The sequence below is a fragment of the Daphnia pulex genome, chromosome 2 (genome assembly GCF_021134715.1).
Source record: "Daphnia pulex isolate KAP4 chromosome 2, ASM2113471v1".
NCBI lineage: Eukaryota > Metazoa > Arthropoda > Branchiopoda > Diplostraca > Daphniidae > Daphnia > Daphnia pulex.
The window spans coordinates 5,647,190-5,674,575 of NC_060018.1; the positions used below are offsets into that span (position 1 = coordinate 5,647,190).

General features: G+C 44.8%; 1 protein-coding gene and 1 long non-coding RNA gene across 3 annotated transcripts; one reads left to right on the forward strand and one right to left on the reverse strand.

Annotated features, from left to right (window-relative positions):
* Positions 1-3,426: 3,426 nt before the first annotated feature.
* LOC124208467 lies at positions 3,427-17,336 on the reverse strand. 2 transcript variants are annotated; one of them, XR_006880454.1, is made up of 4 exons: positions 17,114-17,334; positions 16,845-16,942; positions 16,537-16,754; positions 3,427-3,536 (listed from the first exon to the last, which is right to left on the reverse strand). It is a non-coding gene; the product is annotated as an uncharacterized LOC124208467 (long non-coding RNA). The 2 variants fall into 2 exon arrangements; XR_006880453.1 differs by lacking the exon at positions 3,427-3,536 and adding an exon at positions 6,198-6,761 and having other exon boundaries at positions 17,114-17,336.
* On the forward strand, positions 11,199-26,312 carry LOC124208462 (acetylcholinesterase-like). Its single transcript, XM_046606195.1, has 5 exons — positions 11,199-12,187; positions 19,004-20,487; positions 20,568-21,172; positions 21,270-21,445; positions 23,735-26,312. The coding sequence occupies exons 2-5, from the start codon at positions 19,144-19,146 to the stop codon at positions 23,869-23,871; spliced, it is 2,262 nt and encodes a 753-aa protein (XP_046462151.1). The 5' UTR covers positions 11,199-12,187; positions 19,004-19,143; the 3' UTR covers positions 23,872-26,312.
* The last annotated feature ends 1,074 nt before the right edge of the window (positions 26,313-27,386 follow it).

Below are 27,386 nucleotides of genomic sequence, written 5' to 3' on the forward strand. Positions count from 1 at the left end.
TTCCTGATCCTGACCTAATCTCTCGGTTCTCAATTGAGGATTTGGCCTGCTTTCGCCAGTTGTAACGCAATCAAGGGACGTCTCCTTTGATTGGACTCAATGATCAACAGAAAAAAAAAAAAACATCCTGTTGTTTAAGCCTAATCGACTAGACACTAAATGACATTAGTAGTATAGCCACATACTCGATTCATGGCTGAATTTGTTTCAACGTTTAAAGTTACCCGCCGATTTTCATCACGAATTCAACATTAGAAAAGTTTGCAACGTTCCCAAACTTTCGACATTACGTCAAGGTGAAACTTCAGGGCAGCAATTATCAAGTTAAAAATAATGTTATATAGATTGGAACGTTATAACTACTGGTACTAATGCTACCGGCACGCGATTTACGGGGGGGAATGCGCAATCAAAAAATTCGGAGCGGCTGGGCACGCCCACTAGACGTTCTATTTGCACGATTCGAATTCCACAGCAATCACAGGTTGGCAATAAAAGTTAAGGTCCAACCAACGGCATGTCTAACTTTAATTGCCTAATCATGTTTCGTGCAGTGCAGTTTTTTTGTGTGTTTTTTTTTTTATTATTCGGGAATGCTGCCGTTAATTGCGCATTACCTACTGTAATCTAACCTTAATACTAGATGAGACAAAAACTCGTATTCGTTCAAAATGTATGTGGAATCATTCAAATGTAGTTCACGTCCACTTGTGTAAAGACGAATGAAAATTCGACAAAATTTAATTACTACTCAGCCTGCAAAAGTGGGTAGATAGTCTGTGCACTGGTGATGGCAGGAAACGATATCGCGGGAACGGTCGCCATATACCCATCGCGATGGGAGAGATAGCGGGAATTTCCTAGAAGAGATGATACAACTTATCTTTCAAAAGGACTTTGAGAACGTCAGGGTCAATAGCGGCTGCGAAAGCTTCGTTAGTCGAGTAAATAGTGTCAACATTGCCATTCCGGGAATGGCCTTATATAAACCAAAACGTTTTTCTCTCCCTATATCCGCCGGATGAAAAAAGATTTTTTAAAAAGTAAAAAGGAAAGAGGCAACGTCGTCCATCACCTGAACTTTAATTTATTCCGGCAGTTTTTAATCTCTCACGATTTGCTTGCGCTTAGATTTTCTATTCGATTTTTCTCGGGCGACAGCAGCAGCAGCAGCAGCAGTTGGCAATCCTCTAATCTCGGCGCTTTTATCAATTTATTTAGGCCGGGCGCGAATTTCACGTTCACGGGTACCGCCGTTGACCCACTTCTCGGAATTTCACGGGACTTTCTTTAAAATAAAATTACAGCGTTATATTTGACGTGTGATGGGAATATATAGTAGTTTTGTCTGGAGTTGTATTCCTAGTGGTCGAGAGACACTGCAGCCGCAGTAGTAAGGGGGAGAGAGCCGACCGAATGCGCACCGGTTCGTTCCGCCATCGACGGGAGCAGTTTCCCACTTTGTGCGCGCGCGTCCAATCTAGTAATTGATCTTTGGTGTTGGCATAACCCGCGACGGGCCGCGGTTATTTTCTTTTCTCTTTCTTTTTTGAGGTCACCGCGTCAGTCGGGAGAGTGTGCGGGACGAAGAATAATGAAAAAGCGAACATAAGAAGAGCGAACAGAGCCAAAGATGCGGGATTAATGTCACTCTGTTGTCTTTTTTTTCTTCGGGAGAGACCACCCCCCCCCCCTCCACCCTATATCTTTATTCTTTCACATATAACGTGTGTGTAGTATATATTTATATATTCTCTAGCTCTCCTTTTATGTTTTGCGACGCTCTCGGTCGTTTCTGTTAGGTCTCGCCCGACTGCAAATGACCACTCCGTCGGGAAATCCCCTTGCTTCCAATCCGAGATCGGGTTCCGTTGCCGCGCGTATACATCTTATATCCTGCGCCCCAACTCTTTTTGTTTTTCCATTCCAGCTCAACTGTATTTTCTTCGTCCGTGGTCCTGTCTCTTCTATTCAACCTTGCCCCCCTTTCTTTTTTACACCACCAGCTCTCCCGTTTTTCCTTCTTTTTCTTACTCTTTTATAATTCCCCTTTTATTTTATTTTTTTCCTTTCGTCTCTGCGCTTTTTTCTTTTGACAGTTGGACAATATACCGTTAGCCAATAACTTGATTCTAGCCTTTTTCCACCCTTCTTTTCACCGTGTCCTATATATTATTGATTTCTGTTCATTTAATCAACGGCGGCCGAGTTGGTTCGATATTTCTTTTTCAACCCGGCGAGCGGCCCCATGTTCTTTTGGCCAAGCTCTCGACTCTATCATAACTCTATAAGGGGTTCGATGGATATTATAGACATTGTGACTTAGTAGATAGCCGGGAGTTGGCATCACGTTTTGACTGTATGCCATCCAACCTTCTGCTGGCTTCGAAATGCATATCAGCCAACGGCCAACTGTTTCCGCTCAAGTGACAGCGTGACATATGCCAGCCGAAGAAGCAGGCGCTGGCCGACCAGCGAAAATAACAGAGCTCTGAACTTTTGAACTGCTGTGTCGTCGTCCTCCTGGCTAGACAGTAGACGCGGACAGAGCGGATCAACCTTTCGCCTTGGCCCCACGGCAGTTCCGTTTTCTTCAACGTCGCCCATCACGGAGCCAAAATTTTCGTTCCGATAAAGAACTTTTTTTTCCGCTTCGTCAGCACGGAGCATGAATACAGGCGAAGCTTACAAAACTAAATTAGAACTTATAGAGCGAGAAGGTGCCGGTGTGGCAGCAGGTCGCTCTTGGTCATAACATTTTCTGACTTTGCATCAAGTGTTGAAACTTCAAATATTTTTGAATTTGATTGGTTACCCACGGACAAAGTGGTGAGGTACAGAACAAGCCTGATCTGCAGTCGTTCTACCAATGAGTTATTAAAAACAAAACCTGACGGAGTCAACAAAAACGGCAATAGAAAAAAGTTCCAGTCAACCACCTAATAGCTAAAGAATAATCGTATCTCCTACGATTCATCGTGATTCACAATCAACCCCACTAATAGACAAAAAGGAAGAATAGCTATAATTTGTCCTACCTTTATGACTAGGAAATTTAAGTCAGGCATCCATCCATAAGTATTCCATCAGCAGAAGAGTTGAATGTTACTTCGGGATAGGAAAAAGGGGGTCCTCGTGAATACATGGGTGTACACGAGAACAGGGTTTTTTTTTCATAAGGTGGAGAAGAGATACGAAATCGCTCGACATCGGTAGTTTCTCCAATTAAACTGGATGCTGTTTACCTAAATAAAAAATAAAAAATAGGGTTACGAAAGAAAAAATATTAACAGAAACAGGTAAGGAAAAGTTAAAAATGATATAGTGGATAAACCCTAATTGTTAAAGAGAATTTAAAGTTTACATATAATGCACTGCATTGATGCAAGTCATGCATGATTGAAATTTCAAGCAGGTCAGATAACAACAGGTTGATAAAAGTAACGAAAATCATTAACCAAGCAATGATACTGAGAATGTTGCTGTGGTTAATAGCTTGCATATGTTGTGGTTACATGCTGGTCCAGGCCTCAAATCTGCACAAAGGAAAAAGGTTACATAGTGCATCGACAGGGGACTTACATGATAATACCAAATAATCAGGACCTAACATATTACAAACTTAGAATAAGTTTAATTCTTCTATTTCAGCTTCCATAGTTTTATTTACCTATCAAACAGCATGGAATGCGTATTAAACGACTCTATAAAGAGTCGCGACCAGAATTGACACGATCACCTAATTTTTCATTTTTGTAATTTTATTTGTTGTGCTGTTTTTCGTGCACAAAGCAGACGACACTAATTTTCTAGTTATCGATCGATAGATAAAAATGAAATCAAAGCGATTTTTTGATTTTTTCACTATTTTAGTTTCAAATAGTTCAGATGATCAACAATTTTCACTCTCAAGATAAAAGAAAAAAATTGCCCAAAACCCACAGACTTTTAATAGACCAAACCCGCCACAATAACACAGGACCCTCAATTGGAAGCCAAGAGGGAATAACACAGATATGTATACATCTCGACGACGTGTAAATTCAACGGGAGGAGTTGACAATCTCCGAGTCTCCTTAAATATCAGATGATTTTGGTCGCATTTCAAATTTCCCGGCATCATCTGAAAAAAAGAAAAAAAGCGTCTGACATAACATCGCATAATATCAAGTTCTCCCTTAGATCACGCAGGGCGCATTATGCTCTATACGGTGCTTATTGGCCTTGGTGTGCGTCACACTTTTGACATCGTTTTCCCGAGCTGCACTATCTGAAAAAGAGAGAAACGACATCCGACAGATTTCATTTCCTCCATGTTCTTGGCCGCTTCCCTTATACTATAGCTGCTTTTGGCCTTTCCCAGCAGCAGCAGCAGCATTTGAGTATCTCTCTCTCTCTCAGTGTATACGTCAGAGGTGGAGATTGTTTCAGATGAAAACTCCGGGACGTGACGTGCGTGGGAGTCCTGTGTTCAGTCACTCATTGCGGGTATAGAGCGATCTATATTTAGAATTCCAAGTAGAGAGTATAGTGAAGGGGTGGAGGGGGGGGGGGGGAGGTCCTTATGATGATAGAGAAGATCTGGATATATGTACAGGGGGCTTTGCCTAATGCATTGCAAGGACGAGTCCCAGCAGCGACAAGTCGACGACGAAAGACGACGATTATTGACTCCATTTCACCCATGGAATTGTGGCATCTATTCCGGATCGACAGTCACGCGGGACTGTCACCGTGGGCGGCGACATGACGAAAATTGTTTTCGTCCCATCCATCCATCCACCCACTTTGGAATTCTTTTGGCCTCCTTTTTATTATTTTCCTGGAACCAGGAATTCACGGAGCGCTGCATCAAACTGTTGGTGAAATGTCAAGAGACACACACAAACTTGGAGAGATGTTTACACGCCCAGCATCTTTTTATTAGTGCACATTCAAATTTGAATACATCAGCCGGGTTGTTGGGAGCGTGGGCGGTGAGCTATTTTCACCCCGTCAGGAGCCCGAAATGCCACGGATTCAGGAGGCAGTTATTCCGCCTCAATTGACACTCGGATAATATGAATGAAGCTCACGAGTTTATGCTGCCTTCTGTACTTTGTCGTCTCTCGACTTTTGCTTGGTTTTCCCCGTCGATGCAAGAGAGTCTGACCTCTCGTCGTCGCTCGCAAATGATTCATCCGCGTCGCGACGTCTTATCGCTAATGATCGGCCAGCGTCGCCGATGAATTTGACAACAGTTTACGGGGCGAGATTGATGGTGACTTTGTTAAAAAAGCACTTTTTGGAGGGCGATCATTGCTGCGATGACACACCCACGCTCGCCATGGAATCTTTAAAAGTGCCGATTTGAGTGTCGCGAATAAAGTTGCGGTGAATGATTAGCCGTTTTCAGTCTATTCAGGGCGAGTGTGAAATGACGCGGAAACTGGCCCCGAGGGGGGAGTCGTGAAAACGTCATCGTTCCCTGTGACGCACTATATATAACACCTTCTTAAGTCAATTTAATTGGAACAGCAATTCGCTATTAGACTCTGACGAATTCAGAAAGGGCCCCCTCCGGAAAATCCGCTTAGCCGAGCTGTTATAGGCTAATGAACGACAGTATTATTATTTTCTGATTGCAAGGTATTATAGATCAATTATATATAATACATTCCTTTAGCCATCGACGGATGGTTATAAATTGGCAGCGGCTTTGCCCCGTCTGCTGGCTGATGCCATTTCAGTCCCCCCAAAAAAAATTCGATTCGTTCCGATTCAATCGCGGGGGATTCCAATAAAGAAGAGGAAAGAAATCCCAACCCAACACACAAAAAGAAGAAGAAAGAATTGGACCTTTATATCTCACTCTCACTCTCTTATGCCTTTGCTGTTACAGTCTCCTCATCCCATGGCCAAAAATCTTTTCTTTAGCCGGATAACCTCGATACGAGCAGCCCTGACGTCTCCGCTATTACGTCTAGGATCTATAAGAGTGCGTCTATATATATTTTGTTTTCCTGATAATAAAATAGACATATAGCAGCACACATAGTAGATACTACATGTCTAGTATAGTATACTGGTAGTATAATATATCTAATAAAGCGTCGTTTCGCGCTGGGCCCCGGCTGTCTCATCAAGTAGATTTATTCGTGAGTTTTGGACAGGAGCGGCGGCGGCTACTACATGCAGCGCAGTGATGGCGCCAACACAAAGATCTATTTCATCTTATATTCCAATGTGAAAACTTGAAGGGCGCCAGAGTTTTGAGCCAGCAGCAGACTTGGAGTTGCTTCAAGAGTGTATCAAGACCCTTCAGCATATCTAGTATATATAGGATAGGCTCTAGTCTACTAGACATTACTTGCCATGTAACATTTACATCAAAGGCAGCGTATAGACTTCTTGTGCGCAAGAAAAAAAAAATTTGTCTTTGCCCTCTTCCAGTGTATAAATGGCGCAGGCAAAAAATAACCCCCACACGAACAAACACAGAAAAATAGGCAATAAAAAAAAACAAAAAGAAAATAATAATAACAAGAACTGCTATAAGAAATGATACGGAATATTAAAAAGAAAAAAAAGGGGTAGGAAGGAAATGAGAGGAAACGTCTCCCGTCATCCGAGCCATGATCCATCATTGGGCAATATTAGTATGGTTGCGCTGGAGGATGCTGCCTGTGATGTGTATGGTCTCGAGTTTGCTTTGCCCTTGGATGGCGTGGTCCTCTCTCTGCCGCCATGGCCGAGCAGTCGCCCTCCTATTTCCATGTCACCTGATTGATAGAGCGAGAGGAGAGTATAACCAAAAAAAAATAATAAAAAGGGATAGGCCGCCCGATATTATATATTACACAGGGGCATTGAAAAACACGAGCCCACCCATCACTCCTACACGTTTTTCTTCTTTCTTTCTTTCTTCGCCCAGAAAGAAGAAGAAGAAGCTTCTCAGATGAATATTATACATCTACAAGGGATACGATATGAGAGGTTATTTATCCAATCACAACCTCTGGCTATAAATAAATGGTTCGACAATAATTCATCACGCGCCGTGGACCCGGTCCCCGGTCCTGTGCCTTTCGGGGGGGGGGGGGGGGGGCTCTTTCATATTATTTCCCTGGGATCGGAGCGCGGAGCAATCAAAAGGCTTTCAACGTTCCAATCCGCCGAGCCAGCGTTGGCGCCGGCAAGGTCCCAGCACCACACCCGCGACTAATAGTCGCATGGCCTCCCCTTTTTATTTTCTTTCTTCTCTTTCTCTCTCTTCTAGGTTCGTTTCTTTCTCTTCTTGTATATGTAGACATTCGCCGGCCTGCACACAAGGAGCTGGAAGAGTGGCCTATACTATGTGATCCCACACACACACACACACAGCCAGCAGCGGTAGATTTCATCGATTCTGATGCACTGGCCCATATACATCACATAGCATCTGAATACACCCACTTGATTCGCTCTGCAAAGTCTTTTCTAATAGATAACTTCCGTCTCCCTGAATCAGCTGGATGTTAAACATTGGCCAAAGGTCAAATGTTTGGAGTCTGCTGCGGTCATCCGAGATGTCGGTGGGCCTTATATCCATCGAAATGCACTGTACATCTACAGTCGGGAATTGTAACTATATATATACAGACGAGAGAATAGAAAGTGTACATAGGCAGGAAATACACAGAAAAGAAAAGCTGCTGCTGCCTTCCTTATAGACTGGGAGCTCTCGTATGTGGTCGAATTCCCGAGCTAATCAATACTCGGCCACACAGCGCACAGCACAGCACACTCACGCATCTGTGTACACAGATATATAGATGAACAGTTTGCTGTGTGTGTGTTATAGAGAGAGAGGCAACAACAACAACAACAACAACAACGCCAGCAGAGTAAAAACGCAGGTTGCCGTGCCGTGCCGCCACCTCCAGTAAAAGTCGACACAAACACCAGAGGAGCCACAGCGGCAGTTGCTGGCTCCTCTGCTGTTATTTTCCGTCAAGGCAGTCACAAATTCGATTTCTCTCTCCGTGTGCGCCGTTGATTTCGTTGGCGCGTTAAAATGACATTATTATCCTATTCACACTTTGCAGGATTATTCGCTCTGATTGATTTACTTGATTACTCTTTCGCAAGTTTATATCGACTTTTTTTGTTTTTTGTTTCTAATAGACTCTGGGCCAAGTTCATCCGTATTTTCATTTTATTTTTTTTTCTCCAAAATGACGTCACGTTGATTATTAAAAGAGGAAAACTTCGTCGGTCGTCTTTCTCTTTTTTTTTTGGCTTTCATTGGTGGAAAGGGAAAAGATCGAGATAAGTCAGATTCTTCAAGGGCAAAAAGATGGGCAGCTTTTTTTTTCTCTATGCGTAATATGATTATTATTATTTCTCCGCATGTTTCTCCCGAGGCGGCGGCACAGCCAAGGATGTCGATATCTTTCTGGAGAATCAGAAAAATCCTCCTGGATGCAGCAGAAAATTCCAAAAATGGCCGATACGATCAATCGACTTTGCCCGCACCAAATCAGACATTCCAGACTAATGAACGCTATACGCTATACGACCAACCGTGTTACAATAACACAATGAATGCATGTACGGCAGTAGATGGATTATTACAGCCGTCCCGATATCACTGAACCCGTCCTGTGTTGGGTTGATTCGAACACACAACAATATCCCACACAAGAACATCAAAGACTAGAAGAATGAATTCGCCCAGCTTTTTCTTTTTGGTTTTTCTTATAGAATCAAAGTGAATAAGAAACTTTTGCGATCGAGATCGAGACATTTGCCCCCGTTGCCCTGCCTCAAGAACCCTCCCCCCCTCACTCCACCGACCCCACCCCAATGCGGAAATGGCGTACATACAACCCAGCAGCTATATGCACGCAGAAAACTATAGGAGCGAGAGGCTACTACTACTACTACTACTATACCCGGCAGCAAACAGAGTCAGCGCATTGATTTACACCCGAGGCTCTGGGCCGTGCGTGTATACCTTTTGGTGGTCCGCGTTATTGTTCGTTGCTATGTGAAATATCAAACATTACATAAGGAGATGTAAAAAAAGAAAATCATATTAAGACAGTCTGGGGCGTGTAGAAAGAATTCGATCAAGGACCTTATCCGAATCAATCGCCAATGTCTACAAAAGAATAACTTTCTTCTTCTTCTTCTTCTTATTCTGGCCTGCTTGCCTGCCTGGATGTGCGCATTAGAGTTATAAGACGAGAATAAGAAATGGGCGAAAAAGAAAAGAAAACACTCTTTCTCTCGGGTGAATATATATATATACATCCGATACAAGAAAAATCAATACGGACATATAATCGATCAGAGCGTCGTGCCAGTGTTGAATCTGGAAATGTCACTGGAACTCTCGATTGGATGATGAGGATGGTGGCGGCCGGGCAAAGAAATGGGTCAGTAGCCTGTTAGTTATGCAGCCGGGCTTATTTTTTCCAAGTCTATAGTATTGCAATAGCAATCGTCGATATATCCACCACATCCGCAGCAGATGCTGTGCTGCTGACCCATCGGTCAACTTCAGTCGCAAATAAAAAAAAATCCCAAAAATATTTCAGACTATCAAAACTTTTCCTTATTGCCGTTCATTTTCAGGATGGATCCTGTTCGGCGAGGATATATACCTTCCATCAAATCAAAAAGAGGCTATACAACATCTACCAAAGGTGGGGGGGGGATAACACCGCACACACAAAAAAGTTACACGTCAAATGTGTGCGGACTGATAATAATGTTTTTGGCCCGGCTCTATATAGCCAAACATAGCTCACAGTTTCCTCGACGCGCTATGTAGTCGTGCACAGTATGGTACATATACGGCAGCAGGAGCAGGAGCAGCAGCAGTGCTGGTGTGTGTGTGTGTGTGTGTCTACGTGCGCATGTATATATCTAGGCTATATGGAACGGGAAAGAAAGAGAACAGAGTGGCTGGGCGGCCGGGACAAAAACAAAAAATCCATAGTTTATCCACACACACACACACACACTAGTAGACGATGGAAGAAGGGGGGGGGGCTCTAGTGGGTGGAAGGCGGAGGAGGAGTGAGGAAAGGAAGTGAGCAGGAGGAGGCGAGAGAATAAAAGAGAAAGAGAGAGAGAGAGAGAAGAGCATCAGTGTGTATAGCACGAAATAAAAAAAATGAATTTATATAAAAGAATACACACACGCAAGATGCTCCATATACTACTACACCAGTGACGGTATGATGTACCGAATTGCTCCTGGTGGTGTCTCAAAGTCCTAGGATCCTTCTTTTTTTTCTTTTCTTTTAGCACAATGAAAATGACCCGGATGAATAACCGACCGAAAATGAATTGAACTCGAAGTAGTTTAAAATCATAGGGTTATACGGACAGATATAGAACAGGCCATGGGTTCTACATACGGAGTCTAGAACCTTTGGAAAAAAAAATGGGTTGTGTCAGGGAGGTGGAAATAGGCAAAAGCAGGTGGGCTTCATCACTGATGTGCTGTATAGTTACACATGTTCCTTGTACGTATGAAAATTGTTGTTGGACCGAGACTTTGGTCGATGACTTGTGACATTTGGACTAGCTCCTACTGCCTTCTATTCGGCGTCCAACTTGGAATGGCCGCACGCTGCATACGTTCCCGCTCCCATGTGGATGCTGTTGGCGGAGTAGGGGGGAGTCAATCCGCACGCACAAATATATATATACACATACAGTTATGTACATAGGCGTCCGCGTGTTTCGACTCAACTTTGACACGATTGGCAGCGGGCCATCATCACGATCGACTTGCCTTCCTTGTTGTGTTTCCGCTTAATAGCCGTGTGATGCTACGCAGTGACACAACTGGCTGGGCTGGCTGGCATTGTCGTGCACTCGCTCTGTTTGCGCTGTCTGCACTTGGATGTTGGCCGGGGTTCTTGCGCCTGTACAACACGACCCGAAAAGAAGACACTTATGTGTACAGTCACCACCACCGCACATAATAATAATATAGAAGAAGCATCTTCTTCTTCTTCTTCTTCTTCTGTGCACGTCCCTATTCCCGTTCTGCGCTCTCCATCTTTATTCCATCGTTTTCTTTTTCCCATCTTTCATTCCTTCCCTCTCCTTCGTCTTCTTCTTCTTCTTCTTCTTCTTCTCTTTCTTCGTCGTTCGTGTCCTTAGAGTCCCATATGTACAAGAGCGGCGCGCGTAGAGCGTAGAGTAGTAGTAAGGAGCATAGTAAGGAGCGGAAAGGCTTTGAACGTCCTCAGTCGATACCCGAACAGGGTGCACGGCTGGACGTGATTCCGTCCTCCCCATCCACACATTGCTCTCTTACTCTCTCTCTCACTCTGTCTCTGTCTCTCTCATCACCCGCCAAAAAACCCAAATCCCACCCAAAACACATAAAACAAGAAGAAGAAAATTCCAGATTTTTTGCGCATTTTGAATTTCCCGCTTCAATTGAATTTCGCCCAGAGGACACACCCAAAAAGAAAAGAAGGGGAAATCTTTTCATTTTTTGGGGGGTTACTATTAAATCGCATGCTCAAGGTGAGTTCCGAAAAAAAAAAGTGTTCCACCTTAATCAACGCACACAGTTATACACCGGCGCAAAAAAACAAACAAACTTTGAAATCAAATTATTAACAACAACCGCGCAAAAACAAAATAAAAGCGGCGGCGGCGCTCTGTCGTACCGCCAGTGGCTATTCGGTTATTTGTGCGTGTGCCCCAGCGTGTGTGTGTGTGTGTGTGTGTGTGGATCTGTGCCTACAGTGGTGTTTGTGTGTGCGTGTATGTGTTGGTGAGAGTGGCGGCGGCGGGAGTGTGCATTACATTACAGGAGAGTTGAAAAAAGCAGCAGCAACTTGTGCACCGGATTTTGCGCTAGCTGCTGCAGCACACATCCATCCGGCACACAGTCAGTGCTGGCCTCCAGCACTCCTGACTCTCAGTTTGTTTTACAGAAAAAGAAAAGTCCTTTGATGTTGTACACCTGTAATGAAGGTAGTGAGATGAGAACATTTTGATGAGGACGAAGAGAGAGAGAGCGAGTGTGTGGTCTTTCCGACGTGCAAATCTTGCGGGCGAGGTGATCGCTTTCGGCGTCCAGTTTTTTCATACCCGCCATTCCCAGTTTTCCCCTTTTGATTCCGGGAAACACACACACGCCTTTGACACATTCGCCGGGATCGACCGTCGTTAACTATGGATTACTTTGGTAAGTTCATTAAACCCTTTTGTTGTTGTTGTTGTTGTTCTCCTATTCGATTAGTTGTACCGCGCCCGCAATGGCTCCGCTAATGGTTCCTGAACCCCATCAACAATTCTCCGTTATTCCACTATTTTGCCCAGCAGGGTAAAAAAAAAAAACCAGTGGTGTGACATTTTTTGGGTGTCATCAGATTCCGTCGGCAGTTGTTGTAAGTAACGGGAAAAAAAGTTGAGCGACCCTTAACTATGCAAAGCGCGTCGTGATAACATATTTGGTGGAGTGGGGTGGCTGCTGCTGCTGCTGTGCGTATCGATTCAAACTACTGGGCGCTCAGAGGCAGCTGCATTTAACACCTGTGTTGGGACACATTGAGTGCCCCCCCCCCCCCCAAGCATTTCAAGCCCCTTTCGGCGTCTGCGTGAGCGTCGCATTGTCCCCGAGTGTAGACCGACGCCAGATCACTTTGTTCAGCTCAATTTGCTTTTCTCTATCGGTATTTATTTAGCCAAGTGTATACGTAGTTAGGCCTGTGCTATTCATATTATCTAGCAGCATTTCCCCCCTTCTAATTCAACAAGCGAATTGATTTAAGCCGTCGGATGGGGGGCCTCGTCAATTCACTTTTCCTTTAAAAAATAAAAAAAAAACAAGTTGCCTGTCATCGATTGTGGATATTGTGTCGGAGCAAATTCTATATTGCCCGCGGCCTCAAAGGCGCAAACTACGTGACTCGATCAGCGTCCGTCGCGTTTCGGTGGCGGCCAATGAGATTTGCAACATGATGTAATATGTACATATAGTATAGACCTCTAGACATTACGCTGCAGTCCTGCATGTGTAACATACACACACACACAGATGTACTAGACGGCAATATTAGTCGTCCCAGCTGATGGTTTTTGTTTTGTGGCCGTAACAAATGAATCTGACGTCGCTGGTCGGATGTTGCAGGAATGTGAGGAACAGAGACGAGCTCCGCTAACTTCATTACGGCGGCCAAGGAAAAAAAAATAAACGAAAATCAAATCACGTGTAAATCTCGGAAGAAAAGTAGGTGGCCGACAAGAGCGGGGATATAATATCGGTCTGGAAACTCACGAAACACAAACAATGAGGACACTGAAGGGCCCACATACATCCAGCAGCAGCCAAACAGGAAACAGGGGAAAAAAAAGCTTACGACGTTCCAATACAGGATCGTATAAGGAATGGTGAAAAGAAAAAAATGCACAATGGATGTTATTTATCTACGTATAAGTTGCGGATTGAATTGCCTGCGGCCTTGGAAGCCCCGGCGTCTTCTTATTGTATGAACATACTGTAGTAGTAGTTATATACACTGCAATAGCAGAGCAGAGAAAAGGGCGAATAAATAAGCAATGAACGCCCGAGCTCGCGGAAGCCAGAACTCACACACAGAAAGAGAGAGAGAGGGCCCATGTCAGCCGTCAGCATCAATTATATACATGACTGCAGTATACAGGAGATGCGCGTCCACTCCCTGTTTGATACTTTCCCCTACGGTGGTTATAGAACTCGCGGTCTATATTTTCTAAAAAACTATCACAATCAACTCAAAAGAGACGCCGAGTCCGAGAGACTATGTGTGTAACGATGTTACCCCAACCCCGACGGTATATTATCATTTGACCGGGGGATATAGCGCATATAATTTAGCTAGCTCCCTATTACAACACACACCCAAGATCGTGTAAATAACAAGAAACGGGTGCGGATGTGTATAAAAAGGTGCTGGACGGATAATATGTAGATATAACCCTCGCTGCTGTTTTTGTATATCCCCCCACCACCCAACCAACTGAAGCAGTTTCAGCTTCCGCGTGAATTGCAAAGTGTGAAAAGCTCTCAGAGTTTCTTCATCAACTGTCTGCTCCCCAGCGTTTCCTTCCTGTTTTTCGTGAACATCATTCGCAGCTAGCCGGAGCGTCGACGACGTCAGCAGTCTAGCTAGGGGTGGAAGAAGAAGAGGAAGAAGAAGAAGAAGGAGTTGGTGGAAACGCCCGATGATTGAATTGCTCCCTCTGGTACCTCTACTCGCACCAGCCAGCCAGCCAGCCAGCAGATAAGATGTGGGGCCCCTTGTTACATTCTGATGTGCTCCACTCTCTCAGTTTGCCCATCCATTTGGAGCAAAGTCCAGGGGGACAACAACGTGGCTTCTGAGAGCCACTACACTTCTTCTTCTTCGATGAGAAGCCTTCCGAGTAGTAGACAGAGCTAGCTCGATAAATACTGGAAATATATAACACAGAAAATATCGTGGGGGAAAAGTTTTTATGGGACGAAAAACAACAAGGTGCCAGAGAACACAAAAAACAACAAGATGGCGTTTCTCCGAGCTATAGTATAATATATCTTTTGTCACACCTTTTCTTTTGTTGGTTGCTGATCGACTGTTATATATATACGTAGGACTGGATATGTATATAGGGAACCAACAACGCATTTCAAAGCCATGTCATTAGTCGGGCGGGCAAAGATCAAAGTGTCGAACGTAGTATAGGAAATCGATCGATCGATTTCACCGTCTCATTTTTATTTCCCTCCCACTCGGCCAAACTTCTAGGAGCGGATGGAGCAGCCGGATTTAAAATTCCATTTCTATTAACTGACGAAGAAGACACAGTAGCTAATAAAGCATTCTGATTCGGTACGGAACCTCTTTTTTTATAGACGTACGGACTGTGCACAGTCGAATCAATCAATACATCCCCGCCTATATACAATTATACATGTAGGAAAATCAAAGTGGGCTTTTATCGACCCTCAATATTTGATAGTTGTTCATTATTCCTATTGGCTGCAGTCAATTGACCTTTGCCATCAGTCCATCTTACAGAGGAATCCTCTTATATCATCAGGGAGCATTCCTTCGCATTTTTCCCGCCGTTGGGACCCGAGTCAATCTATAATGTATCAAGAAAGCAGCTAGCAATGTCCATTCTCTGTATGGCAGGTCGCCATGGCAACGCCAAACGAGGATAGTACGTACATCGGCGCATCATTTGGAATTCTTTAGAACTGTTTTATACGATACTCTCTCGCTCCCCCCTTTCTGACGGATTAGACCGTCTCTCGTACTCGACGCTTTTGCCAACCGATCCTTCCACGGTCGTCGTCGTCGCACATATAAACGGATGCAGCAACAAAACTGGGTGCCCCCCCCTTCTTGTATAATGATAATAATAATAAAAAACAGGCCCCAGCACAGCACGGTGCGCGGCTATACAATATGCTTGAATCCTCCTTCATGTCTTGGAGACATAAAATAAACCCGTCAAGTTACCTAGCAACATGCAGGATGGCCCCCGGTGCTAAAAATATTTAAAAAAAAAGAGAGAAAAAAGTTTCACGTTTCCTTAGATATCCTTTTCTTTTTTGCCATTCCATCACACCCCAGTCCCCAAGCCCAAGTTTTCTTCTTCTTTGCAGCACTCTATTACAGTGCATTATACCATTCTTTCTTTCTGTATGTGTGATCCAGCGCTATTTTTTCGCTCCACTGAAATCCTTGGTTGCCTTCTCGGAGAGACGGGCAGGTGCACGATGGAGAGAGAGAGAATAAATAAAAAAAAGTCTTTTTGCGGATGCGCGGCGGTAGGGAAGGTTTCGATGCTGCTGGCAGTAGACTAGAACTGATGGATCGATACGAATTGCTATCTTAACAAGCGCAAAGCCACTACTATTTTCTTAGCCAGCGCGCCGTCACCGTTTAGTGAGTGTTGTCACGTTCCGAAAATAGACGCCCCGCAGTTGGAATAGAACGTCTGGTTTTTAAAAAGAAAAATAAGCGAAAGGAAAAAAGCTTCTTCTTCCTCGAGTTCCGATTCAGGACACATTAGCAATAATATCTGCAGAACTTTGTGGACCACAAAGTTATTCCAAAAGGAGAGAGACGATCGGGTCTGATCAAAGAAAAAGACACTCGGCTGGAAATCGAATGTCTTACGGTTGGGTTGATGGAACCACTGAAGAGAAGATAAAAATGGCGATATAGAATCAAGAAAAAGGTCATGAATTTCATATCAATAAAACAGAGTACCTTTCAACTGAAAGCTCTATTCATCAGTCTAACGAGGAGGTGCCGATGTGGCAGCAGGGCCGCCTCTCGGTCATAACATTTTCTAGACATTGCACTTTGCATCAAGTGTTTAATGTTCAAATATTTTGGAATTGGATTGTTTATCCAAAAAGTGAGTTACAAAACAAGCCTGATCTGCAGTCGTTCTACCAACGAGTTATTTAATGAACCCTGACTGAGTAAACGGCAAGAGAAAAATGTTTCAACCGCTAAGCTGAGTAAAAAAGGTAGAATAGAGATAGATTTCTCCTACCTTTCTGCCTGGGAAATACGGCCAGGCATCCATCCACAAGTACTCCATCCGCAGAAGATTTGACTGTTACACCAGGTGGGATAGGAAAGAGGAGATCCTCGTGAATACACCCACACTCACATGGATGTACACGAGGACATTTCAAGAAAGAAGGGAAGAAGAGATCAGGAACTCGACCGACATCGGTAGGATCTCCAACCAAAATGGATTTTGTTTATCTAAATGAAAAATAGAAAATGGGTTACGAAAATAGTATTTGGGTAATCTAGGAGGGTATAAATGTTAATAAGAGTAACGAAAATTATTACTCAAGCGATGACACTGAGATTGATGCTGATGACAGATCCAGGACAAGAAAAACTTTAATATCTTGTTGATAATCAGATGGCTGGCTTTGTCCTCAAATCTGCACGTAAAGAAAAGGTTACATAATGCAAGCAACCTGCCATGTGCATTAACAGGGGGCTTACATGATAAATGCTAATCAGAAACTAAATTTCACAAACTTAGAACAGGTTTAAATCTCCATTTAAGCTCCCACAACCATTCTATTTGTATTCTTAGTTAGTTTATTTACCAACCAAACGGCATGAAGTGGAAAGCATGATGAGCTGCGACACCAGAAATGAACTGAGATGACCATATTTTCGTAATTTTATTTGTTATGTTATGATATTATTTCGTGCAGTCACGTACGTTTCCAAAAAGTGATCGATCGTTCAGTTTTCTATGAAATCTTTTTCGAAAGTCGAAACTGTGAAACCAAACTAAAGCAGACGACACTAATTTTCTAATTAATCATTTTTTTTTAAGATATCGATAGAAATAAAAATCGACCCTCACCCCCAAAATCAGAACCGCTAAATTCGGTTTTCTCACTCGCGCTCGACATCTGCTGATCGGATCGGGATGATTTGAGTATCCAATAGTTCGTCTCAACAAGTTTTACTGTTGCCACTCTCCTGATCAAAGTAAAAATTCGCACGAAACCCGCAGATAATTAATTTTAGCCCGAAACCCGTCCCATGACCCTCTTAGCTTCATCCAAGAGGGAATAACATTATTTAGGCGACGGAAAGGTAAAGCTGAAAGCCGAAGAATGTGATTAGAAGCGAGAAATATATTTATGTAAGGGCAGAGAGCATGTAATAAGTCAGCTCCCGCCCGACCCAAAGTAAAAGTGATGACGATAGGCGCAGAACTTTGCTGGCTGCATCGGCTGCCTGTCATGTGGTTGCAAAAGTCCCGAAAAGCGAGGAGAGACCTTTAAAGCGATTGTCGCCGTCCCTGATGTCTTTCGAGCAGTCGTCCCGACTGCTTGGTCGTTCCATCAAGATCGTGAAGGTCCCGCGGGACTTGCCTTCATCACGCGACCCCGACATATAGGATAGTGGGCCGCGCCCATTTCTCTTCCTTTTCTGGGTGGGGTGGAATGGAGGAGGTCTCGTCGTCGCGACTTGGATTCGCCGAGTATTTGTCTTGGTGGTCTGGTTTGATGAGACGGGCCAAGCGACGTATTGCTGCTGGACTCCGCGGCGGCGCCGTCAGCTCCCGCGTTTGATTCGCATACGGAACTGCTCCGACGTACTATGAGTGCACCGAAATAATAAAAAAATAAAACAAAAAAAGACAAAGACAACCCAAAAAAATGTCACATCTGTATGCGCATCGCTTGAATTCTCCAGAGTCATATTGACCGCGGGCATCTCTGCATGGTGGTGCGGCAACCACACCTTCTTGGCCGGCGTGACAAAGTCAATGCGCGGCTATTTCTGAGCAGCGCAGCAGCCCAGCCAAGTCCCGCCAGTATAATTTCCAGCACTGACTGACCGATGCCTTATTTTTCGCTACATCTACAGAGAGATGGAATTGGAATAATCGATTGTTATATTCTATGCCGGGACTCCTCTGGTCGGAGGGGGGGAAATTTTGAACGGATGCTGTGACCCGCCTTCCGGGGCTGCGATAAGAGAGCGCCAAGGAATCGATTTACTGCCATCCGCTAAGAATTGATCCAACAGGAGCTCGGGTGCTTCTCAATAATGCAATACAACAGCGGGCCATAGATATATTGATGCTGGGGAGGGGGGGGATATACTGGCGCGCGTGTTGTGTATAGGATTCAGAGGCTGTCAGTTTCAGGTACAATTTCCGCTGGGCTCATTAAATTTGCCTTTTCTCCTGACTTAAACACGGACAACTACTTCCTGGTGCACTTTCTTTAGATATATAACGGCACACACACACGCCCAGAAATGCAATGGATACACATTGAACATTGATTTTCTCTAATGGGGCACTCGGCTTTCCCTTTTTTCTATCCCGACTCAACTATATGCGACTCACTGATCGATAAATAAACGATTGACTCGACTGTGTGCTGCTCCTATGCACATCTAGACTTTTTACCTATACTATAGTACTTTCGGGGAAATGCTGACCTGGTCGATTTCGTTTCTTATTTCAGAACGCCGGTGCTGCTACGACACCCGTGCGTAAAAGAGGAAGAAGAAAAGAAAAGAAACAGAAAACCAGCAGCCTCCCAGGGAAAACCGAAAAAAAAAAAAAACGAACCACCACAAGCCACAAGCCAAAGCGCTGGCAGTCATGGAGACCAGTCGGCAACGGCGAGGAGCTCCTCGTCGGAACGAACAAGATGCTACAAACCGATTAGGAGAGTCGGAGAAGAATTCGTCACACATGAATCAGGGCCAGCAGCACCACCACCAGCTGGAGAGCATCAATGTCCATGCCTTAGTCGGTCCGGCAACCACCAGTCGAATAAGGAACATCAAATCGACGAAAGACTTTGACCAGCAGCCACTGCCAGCCATCTCCTGTCGAGTCTCGACGGGAGATTCTCGGCTCCTAACGGCCCACCAACCACACCGGCCCGACCACACGCAGCAGAGACGCCCGCTGAGACGGCCGACGCTCATGTGGCTGAGCGCGGCTCTGTTGCTGGTGTGGTCGTGGGGTCCGGTCACGACGCGGGCCACTCGGCTGGGCGGAGGACCGCACGGAACAATAGCGACGAGCGCCGGCGATGCCGAGCACCACACGCTCGGACTAAGCGGAACAGACTCGACGACGACGGCCGACGATTACCAGCAGCAGGATCCGTCGCTGATCATCAACACGCTGGCGGGACGGGTGCGCGGAATGACGGCCGTGGCGGCCACCGGCAAGCAGGTGGACGTCTGGAACAGCATTCCGTTCGGGCAGCCGCCAGTGGGCGAGCTGCGCTTCCGTCACCCGAGGCCGATGGACCCGTGGGACGGCGTCCGGGACACCCGGGACATGCCCAACTCGTGTTGGCAGACGATGGACGACTTTTTCGGCAATTTCGCCGGATCGACCATGTGGAACGCCAACACGGAGCGGAGTGAGGACTGCCTCTATCTCAGCGTGACTGTGCCCCGGCCGAGACCCAAGAACGCGGCCGTCATGGTCTGGATCTTCGGCGGAGGTTTCGTCACCGGATCCTCGACGCTCGACGTCTACGACCCCAAGATCCTCGTCTCCGAGGAGAACATCATCTACGTGACACTCCAGTATCGGGTGGCCTCGCTCGGATTTCTCTACTTTGACCAGCCGGGAGCGCCGGGCAACATGGGCATGTTGGATCAGGTAATGGCCCTCCAGTGGATCCATTCCAACATCGCCTTCTTCGGTGGCAACCCCAACAACATCACTTTGTTTGGAGAGTCGGCCGGAGCGGCCAGCGTCTCCATGCACCTCCTGTCGCCGCTCAGCCGCAACCTCTTCAGTCAGGCCATCATGCAGAGCGGATCGGCCACGGCTCCCTGGGCCACCGTCGACCGGGAGGAGACCATCATCCGCGGGCTGAGACTGGCCGAGGCCGTCGGTTGCCCGCACAGCCGGGCCAATCTCAGCGCCACGCTGGATTGTTTGAAAACTATCAACGCTTCGACGCTGGTTAATAACGAGGTGCGACTAATTGCAATCGGATTTTTAATTCAATCGCTAATTTCATTTGATATTAAAATTAAAATTGAATGATTATCCAGGTGGCTCCGCTGGGCATCCTGGAGTTCTCGTTCGTGCCAATCGTGGACGGGGCCTTCCTGGACGAGTCGCCCAAACGTTCGCTGGCCACCCGCAACTTTAAAAAGTGCAACATCATGATGGGCAGCAACACGGAGGAGGGCTACTTCTTCATCTTCTACTACCTGTACAACCTGTTCCCCAAGGAGGAGAACGTCTACATCAATCGGGAGCAGTTCCTCCAATCGGTCCAGGAGCTGAATCCCTTCGCCAACAGCATCGCCCGTCAGGCCATCATCTTCGAGTACACGGACTGGTCGAATCCGGACGATCCGATCCGCAACCGCGACGCCCTGGACAAGATGGTCGGCGACTATCATTTCACGTGCAACGTCAACGAGTTCGCCCACCGCTACGCCGAGATGGGCGGCAGCAACAACGTCTACATGTACTACTACACCCATCGCTCTTCGACTCAGCTGTGGCCGACCTGGACGGGCGTCCTCCACGCCGACGAGATCAATTTCGTCTTCGGAGAACCGCTCAATCCCACCAAGGGCTACTTACCTCAGGAGGTGGCACTCAGCAAGAAAATGATGCGCTACTGGGCCAACTTTGCCCGCACCGGGTAAATAATAATAAAAAAAACGCATTACACAATTTTCTCTCTTTATTTCCCCTGAGATATGATAAGATCTAAAATGTATTTTTTAATTACTGGGCAGGAATCCCAGCAAGAGTCCGGACGGTTCGTGGACTCAAGAGTACTGGCCGGTTCACACTCCATACGGACGAGAGTATCTGACATTCGCTGCTAACCATTCCTGGGTGGGTCGTGGTCCTCGACTGAGGCAATGTGCCTTCTGGAAGAAGTATCTGCCCAGCTTGAAAACGGCAGCAGGTAGGAATCATGATCAACCTTAAATCTAATAATAATTTAAAAAAACAAAAAAAAAAAAAAAAGATCCTGGCGCGTGCCCACACTTCATATTTTATTGGCACACGAAGGATCTAATCAGCTTAGTAATGGGGTGGTGGTACTGTCGCCGGGATATAGCGTGACGTTATACTGCTTGTTTCACGGCATATATCCCCGGCAAGGCAATGGAGACATATAAACTATTGGCTGTAAATAGGAGATTGGGAATCGCGATAGACTCAGATATTCTCCCGTTTATTCTTCCTCCTACATACTAAAAGTGGCGAGGCTTATTACAACTCCTTTGCCGAATGCTATATAAATTCGGTCCATGTCGTTGCACTTCTCGAGCGAGACGTCGTTAACGTCGGCCAATAACCCGAGACTCTCATCACCGATAGAGCAATAAAAAGGAGACGACGGAATAGACGGAGAGGGAAACGGCGCACCTGTGTACACACTGTGCGTACTACTCCCAGTTATATCCGGTTATCAAATAGTCCAATGTCTTATGTCTATCCAGGAGGAAAGAAAAGGATCCCGGCTGTGACGGGTCGACAGACAGCACTGTATTACTCTATACACATCAGATATCATCAATTTCATCGTGTATTACATATACCGTCGGAAAAAGAAGTGCAGACAAGCAGTTGAGATTCTTTGAAAGGGCGATGACGACTGAACTGGCGTCGAGAGCCTCTGTCCAGACGACACTTTACTTACGCAGTCCTCTATACCAGCAGAGGTGCCCCCTAAATAAAAATGAAAGATCCTTTCAGCTGCGCTGTCGAGTCATGCGACATCTACTCCGCTCGGCAAAGTTCCTAAACATAGTAGCTATTAGTCGACGGGCTTTGATGAACTGACGAGTGTTTGAATTCAAACACTCGAGAATTTCCCGCCACTTTATTTCCCATCATTATCGCCGTGAAGTGGGTCGAGCGCTGGTGGCGCTCACACGCCAAACTAACACGGCAGAGGTGAAGGACAAGTGCATAAAGGACATGAAACGAAACTAAAAATGGATCTAAAAAAAATAAAAGTAGAACGCCAGCAGATCCCCTGTGGAAGTTGATTGATGACAATTTTTTCTCAGCTGACGATGGCGAAATGATCTGCGTGACGTAAGAGATGAGAGCAATCAAAGATCAGCCGCTTGCGTTCTTTAAGTTGTTGTTTCTTCTTCTTCTTCTTTTTTTCATATCAGGAAGAGTGGGGAGGGGGGGGGGATCAGTTGTTCTCCATTTTCCTGGCGACATGATACACTTGACAAGGGATGTGATCGATCAAGGCGTCGGTCTTAGTTTGTTTTGCGGCCATCTTCCTTTTTTTCTTCCTTGTGTGCGGAGAGATTCACCATTCTTTCTCGTGATGACATTCTATCTGTCCTTCTCCGTTCCATATTTGCGACGACTGCAATGTTAGCAGAGCTTCCATTTGCTTGACAAAACTCGACATTGTGTGTGTGTGTGTGTGTATAGAGTGCATATTCACATCCCTGGAGAAATCGGCTGCTGCTGGCCTTCTTCTTCCGTTCTCTCTCTCCGACGTTCCGGCGTAGTGACCCAGAGTATTATAGCTTGACTGCTATATGTGGGCTTCTCCTCCTATCACGGATGTACAGTTCTTACATCAGAAACGTCAACCAACGACGTCAGAAATTCTGAGAGGACAAAGAAAATCACGACTCAGTCACAAGACGTCAATCCGCATCTATGACATAAACAAACAAAATCCTCGTATATCCCCCAAAGATATACACAAATCGGCTTTCAACGATTTCAACCAACTTGGCAGATTTTGTCTATTACGCCATATGTGTCCTTTTTCTTTGACGTCAGTCTCTCCCGGATAAGAAAGCTCCCGGCGTTTTCTCTCACTGTCGCTCACACTGCAAGGATTCGCGGCAGTCGACATACTACTACTACGACTACTACTACTACTACGCTACTACTACGACTACCATGTTTTGAGTTGTTAAACAAGAGGAGAAAATCAAGCCAGCAGTAGTGTTTTCAACCTCTCAGCTCTAGTTTGTTGACGTCTAGTCACGACCCAAGAAATGCTGTCGCAGCTTTGTGCCAGTTTCAGTCTTTATTCTGTCCCCGCTAACGAGCAATATCGTATGCATGACCATGACTAGACGTGCAGCAGCTCGTAGACGAGATTGACTCGATCGATTCCTACCCAACCTCCCCTCCTCTCCCCACTAACGAACACGGTAAACAAAAGAATAAAATCTGATTTCTTATTCTTTTTCTTTTTCTCTAGCCAATCTGCAGCAGCCGCCAGCCCAATGCCAAATGCCCAACCGGGGAGCGCCGCTGGATCGTCTGGAGATGGTGACACTCTGCTCGCTCATAAGCGTCGCTGTGTGGGCTACGGCCGAGCTTAGAAAACGGTGCTGATGTTCTCAACGATGAAAGGCTGACTGTATTTCCTGTGACACGCCCTTAAAACCCACACACCACCCACCCAAGTTAAGACTTTCAGAGAAGTGTCAACGGGTGCTGAGGGCTGCGAGAAAAGAAAAGATCGAAGAGTAAATAACCATCATACAACACAATGAATTTCATCCCGTCAGAGCTCATCGTCTCACTGTCGAAGAGCGAGTCTGGCAAAGGTAGACAACGGAATTGAAAATATTTAAAAAAAGGGGGGCGACTGATGGGGAGAGAAACGGGCGATTATTCCGTTCAATGCAAACCAAATTATCGGTATTTTCCGTGAGTGCGGTCGCGATGTTTCCCAAAAGATGAAAGGAACATGGTGCCAATAATCTCTTATATACTGTACTCTAGTTGATTATGTTGCTCTTATATAACATATACATGCCAGTATGCAAAACCAGACAAAATTAATCCCCCTAACCTATCGTCAGATGCAGCACTCTTGCGCTCCCTTGTGGGAAAAAAAATTGATTGCATATGTTTCAGTCGTAGACAAAATTAAAAAAAAAAAAACATCACTGATAGTCCTGCTAGAAAAAAAAGAATCTAACAAAAACCAAAATAATAATAATTAAAAAAAAAAAGGAAGAAAATGTTAACCGCAGGGTTGTTCAATTGGGTTGTGTCGATCCTCTTCCGGGATCGAGTTCATCGCTGTTCCATTTCGTACAAATGGCAGATCGAAAGGGCCCATCATCTTTATATACATGAAATAGATGATTAGTTATTTCTACGTACCAGTCGGTACTCTTTTGTTTCGCTCTCGAAACGTTCGATGACTAGTTTGGTGACTATATTATACACTTCCCCCCCCCCCCTCCGTTTCATACAAGTCAAATGAGTGGCCCTATTTACTATACACGACGATGGCCCATAAATTTCCGACACCTCAGTCGCGGCTTACATTCACCACTGCCAATACACGCACGGATGAAGACGATTGGATAAGAAAGATGGGTGCAGTTGTTGTACCTCACCGCCAAAAAATTTAAAAGCACAGCTATATTATCGAGACCACGAAATTCGGTTAAGGATGTAGTAGCATACGTTCACTACTGCTTTAGATTACCAAAAAACGACGACGATAACTAACTCTACACATCCGTCAAATTTTGACCCTTTGCCCCGATATAAACCTCCCTTGTTCGTTGATGGGCATCCTATATTTGGGCTCGCTGCCGTACGTTTTCAACTTTTTTACTTGATTCAATTGGAATTTGATTTTTTCAGTTTTTTATTTGGTATCGTATATATATTTGAGTCGAAATTCGATGGATCATCACCAGTACTCTGATATGTTGTTTGATTTTTTTTCAATTGATTATTATTATCTTCTTTTTTCGATTTCTACCAATTCGACTGGATTCATGATATTTATCATACTTTGGGATATCGCTGAAGTTTTAATGTAGCTCCACCATGGACACTGCCGTTTATCTTCAAATTGCCTTGCTAGCCTACTTCTGTCTCATCATCTGTCACATGGCTCGTTATGACAAAACATTTCAATTTGTACATATAGACGAAACAAAAGCTAAAACACAAACAAAAAGGACAAAAAAAAATAATAATAACAATAATATCCCGTAACTTATCCAAATGCACTCCTCACATTTAGACATTTCTAGTTCGATCGATGTCGTTTCGGTTAATCTGTTCCGTTCTATGAAAGCAACTACACTACCTTGCAGCACAGCACTTCCACTCTTCCATCGTGAATTAGAAAGTTCATCATTTGGGTTTTCCTTCTTTTGATCGCTAGAAAGAAAAGAAATTGAAATAAAAGAAAAACGACGAACTCCGCATTCCACGACAACAAGGGAAATCCGCAAATTATAGAGGAAAGCAAATGAACGACAAACGCAAAAAAACTAAGACAAACATTATAATCCCCCTACATTATATAACCTAATTATTATTAATCGCACCTGTCAAATGTTACTACTAAATAGTGTTTATCATTTGGAAGAATTTCGTTTCCTTTTTCCAAATTATCAATATTATTATTATTATTATCATCGATAATAGTTTTACAAATAATCAACCTTATTGGCATGATATATTTCTCGTTGTTCAAGTCGACTCATTGACAAGTTACTGTACCAATTATTAGATGTCATCATGTTTCAATCTTAAAAAAAAATAAACCAAGCGTACACCACTCTCACCAAAAATACATCTCATCCACCACTTCCCTGTTATAACCCCTAATCGGTTTTCATCTAAATACTTAAATAATATAGCCAACCGCTTGATATACCACTATTCGAGTCCAATCGGTTCCTTAATTCGAATTCATGTAGCATCTCTTTTGTTGGAACACGTTTTTCGCTCACCTGTCTCGTGAATGTTGGCTGTTCTTTGAACGGATGCAAAAATACAATTTCAAAAAAAGGATATTACAGCAGCATGTACATGTTATTATCTCTCTATATATAGGCCTATATATAGCGATGCTATAAATATGTGCAAACACGTTTTTCGTCTCGGTATATTTAGCCTGCCGACGACTATATCTAGTCAAGGCTGTATTTGTGTACCTTGGCTGCATATCTCTATATAGACGTCTCACCAGTGTCTTACAGCACAAAAGTTCCAAGTGTATTGATCGTCGGTCTCCTAGCAGCCAGAGTACTTCTCTCTTCCATATGCGAACCCGTCGACCATTATTTCGGCTGTACTGGAGTGTGGAGAGTCGGTGCACGCCCCAGCGGATTGCTGCAGTAGTATAGTAGGATATAGCGACGAGGAAAAGCAGCCAGCTAGCGCTATATACTACTAGGACACCCAGTCCATGTAGAATCAACCTAAAATAAAAGGCTCGCAGTCTTACGGCACGTTTATTGCCTGGCAGATTCTAACCGAATTCCACGGCCGCATAGTAACAACACTGGAGGACATAACCGACAGGGACCTAGTAGTCCATCATCATATCTATTTCCTCGCTCCACCTTCTTGTCTCGGTCCCTCGTTTTCTCTACTTCGTTACGGATTCGCGTTCTGGCACACCAATTCATGCGATGTACTGTGCGCATAATAAAAAGGAGCAATAAGAACACGAGAGAGTGGTAGTAACTTGATTGCTCTAACTCGTATACATGATTACGTAAGACAGGCTCTCTCTCTTTCTCTCCATGTAAAAAGAGAACGCGTAGATTTTAAGGCAACCGACTTTATATAAGAGAGACCGTGATAATATAGAAATCCTTCTATATATTTGCGTGACATGTAATTCAATCATCATCGATCATTTACCAGCTCGGGTGTTTCGTTGCAGATTGCTTGCTGGGTCGCTGCCCCGTATACTTTCACAGCAGAGCTCCTGGCGAAGAGGTTGGAGTTATACCGGGGCGGACTTTCCGCCCCGGCTATTCGGACTCTCAACGCTGACAAAACGGTCCCATTGTCTCCTTGGCTTCAGGCCTAAACGTATGTATCCGCAACTCGGCCCTCGTTTTTCAACCGGAATATCG

Excerpts from the sequence above, each read along its gene's own strand:
- LOC124208462 (XM_046606195.1), top strand. The coding sequence starts at position 19,144 with ATGGAGACCAGTCGGCAACGGCGAGGAGCTCCTCGTCGGAACGAACAA. Across the intron at positions 21,173-21,269 it reads GCCAACTTTGCCCGCACCGG|GAATCCCAGCAAGAGTCCGG; the intron begins GTAAATAATAAT and ends ATTACTGGGCAG. Across the intron at positions 21,446-23,734 it reads CAGCTTGAAAACGGCAGCAG|CCAATCTGCAGCAGCCGCCA; the intron begins GTAGGAATCATG and ends CTTTTTCTCTAG.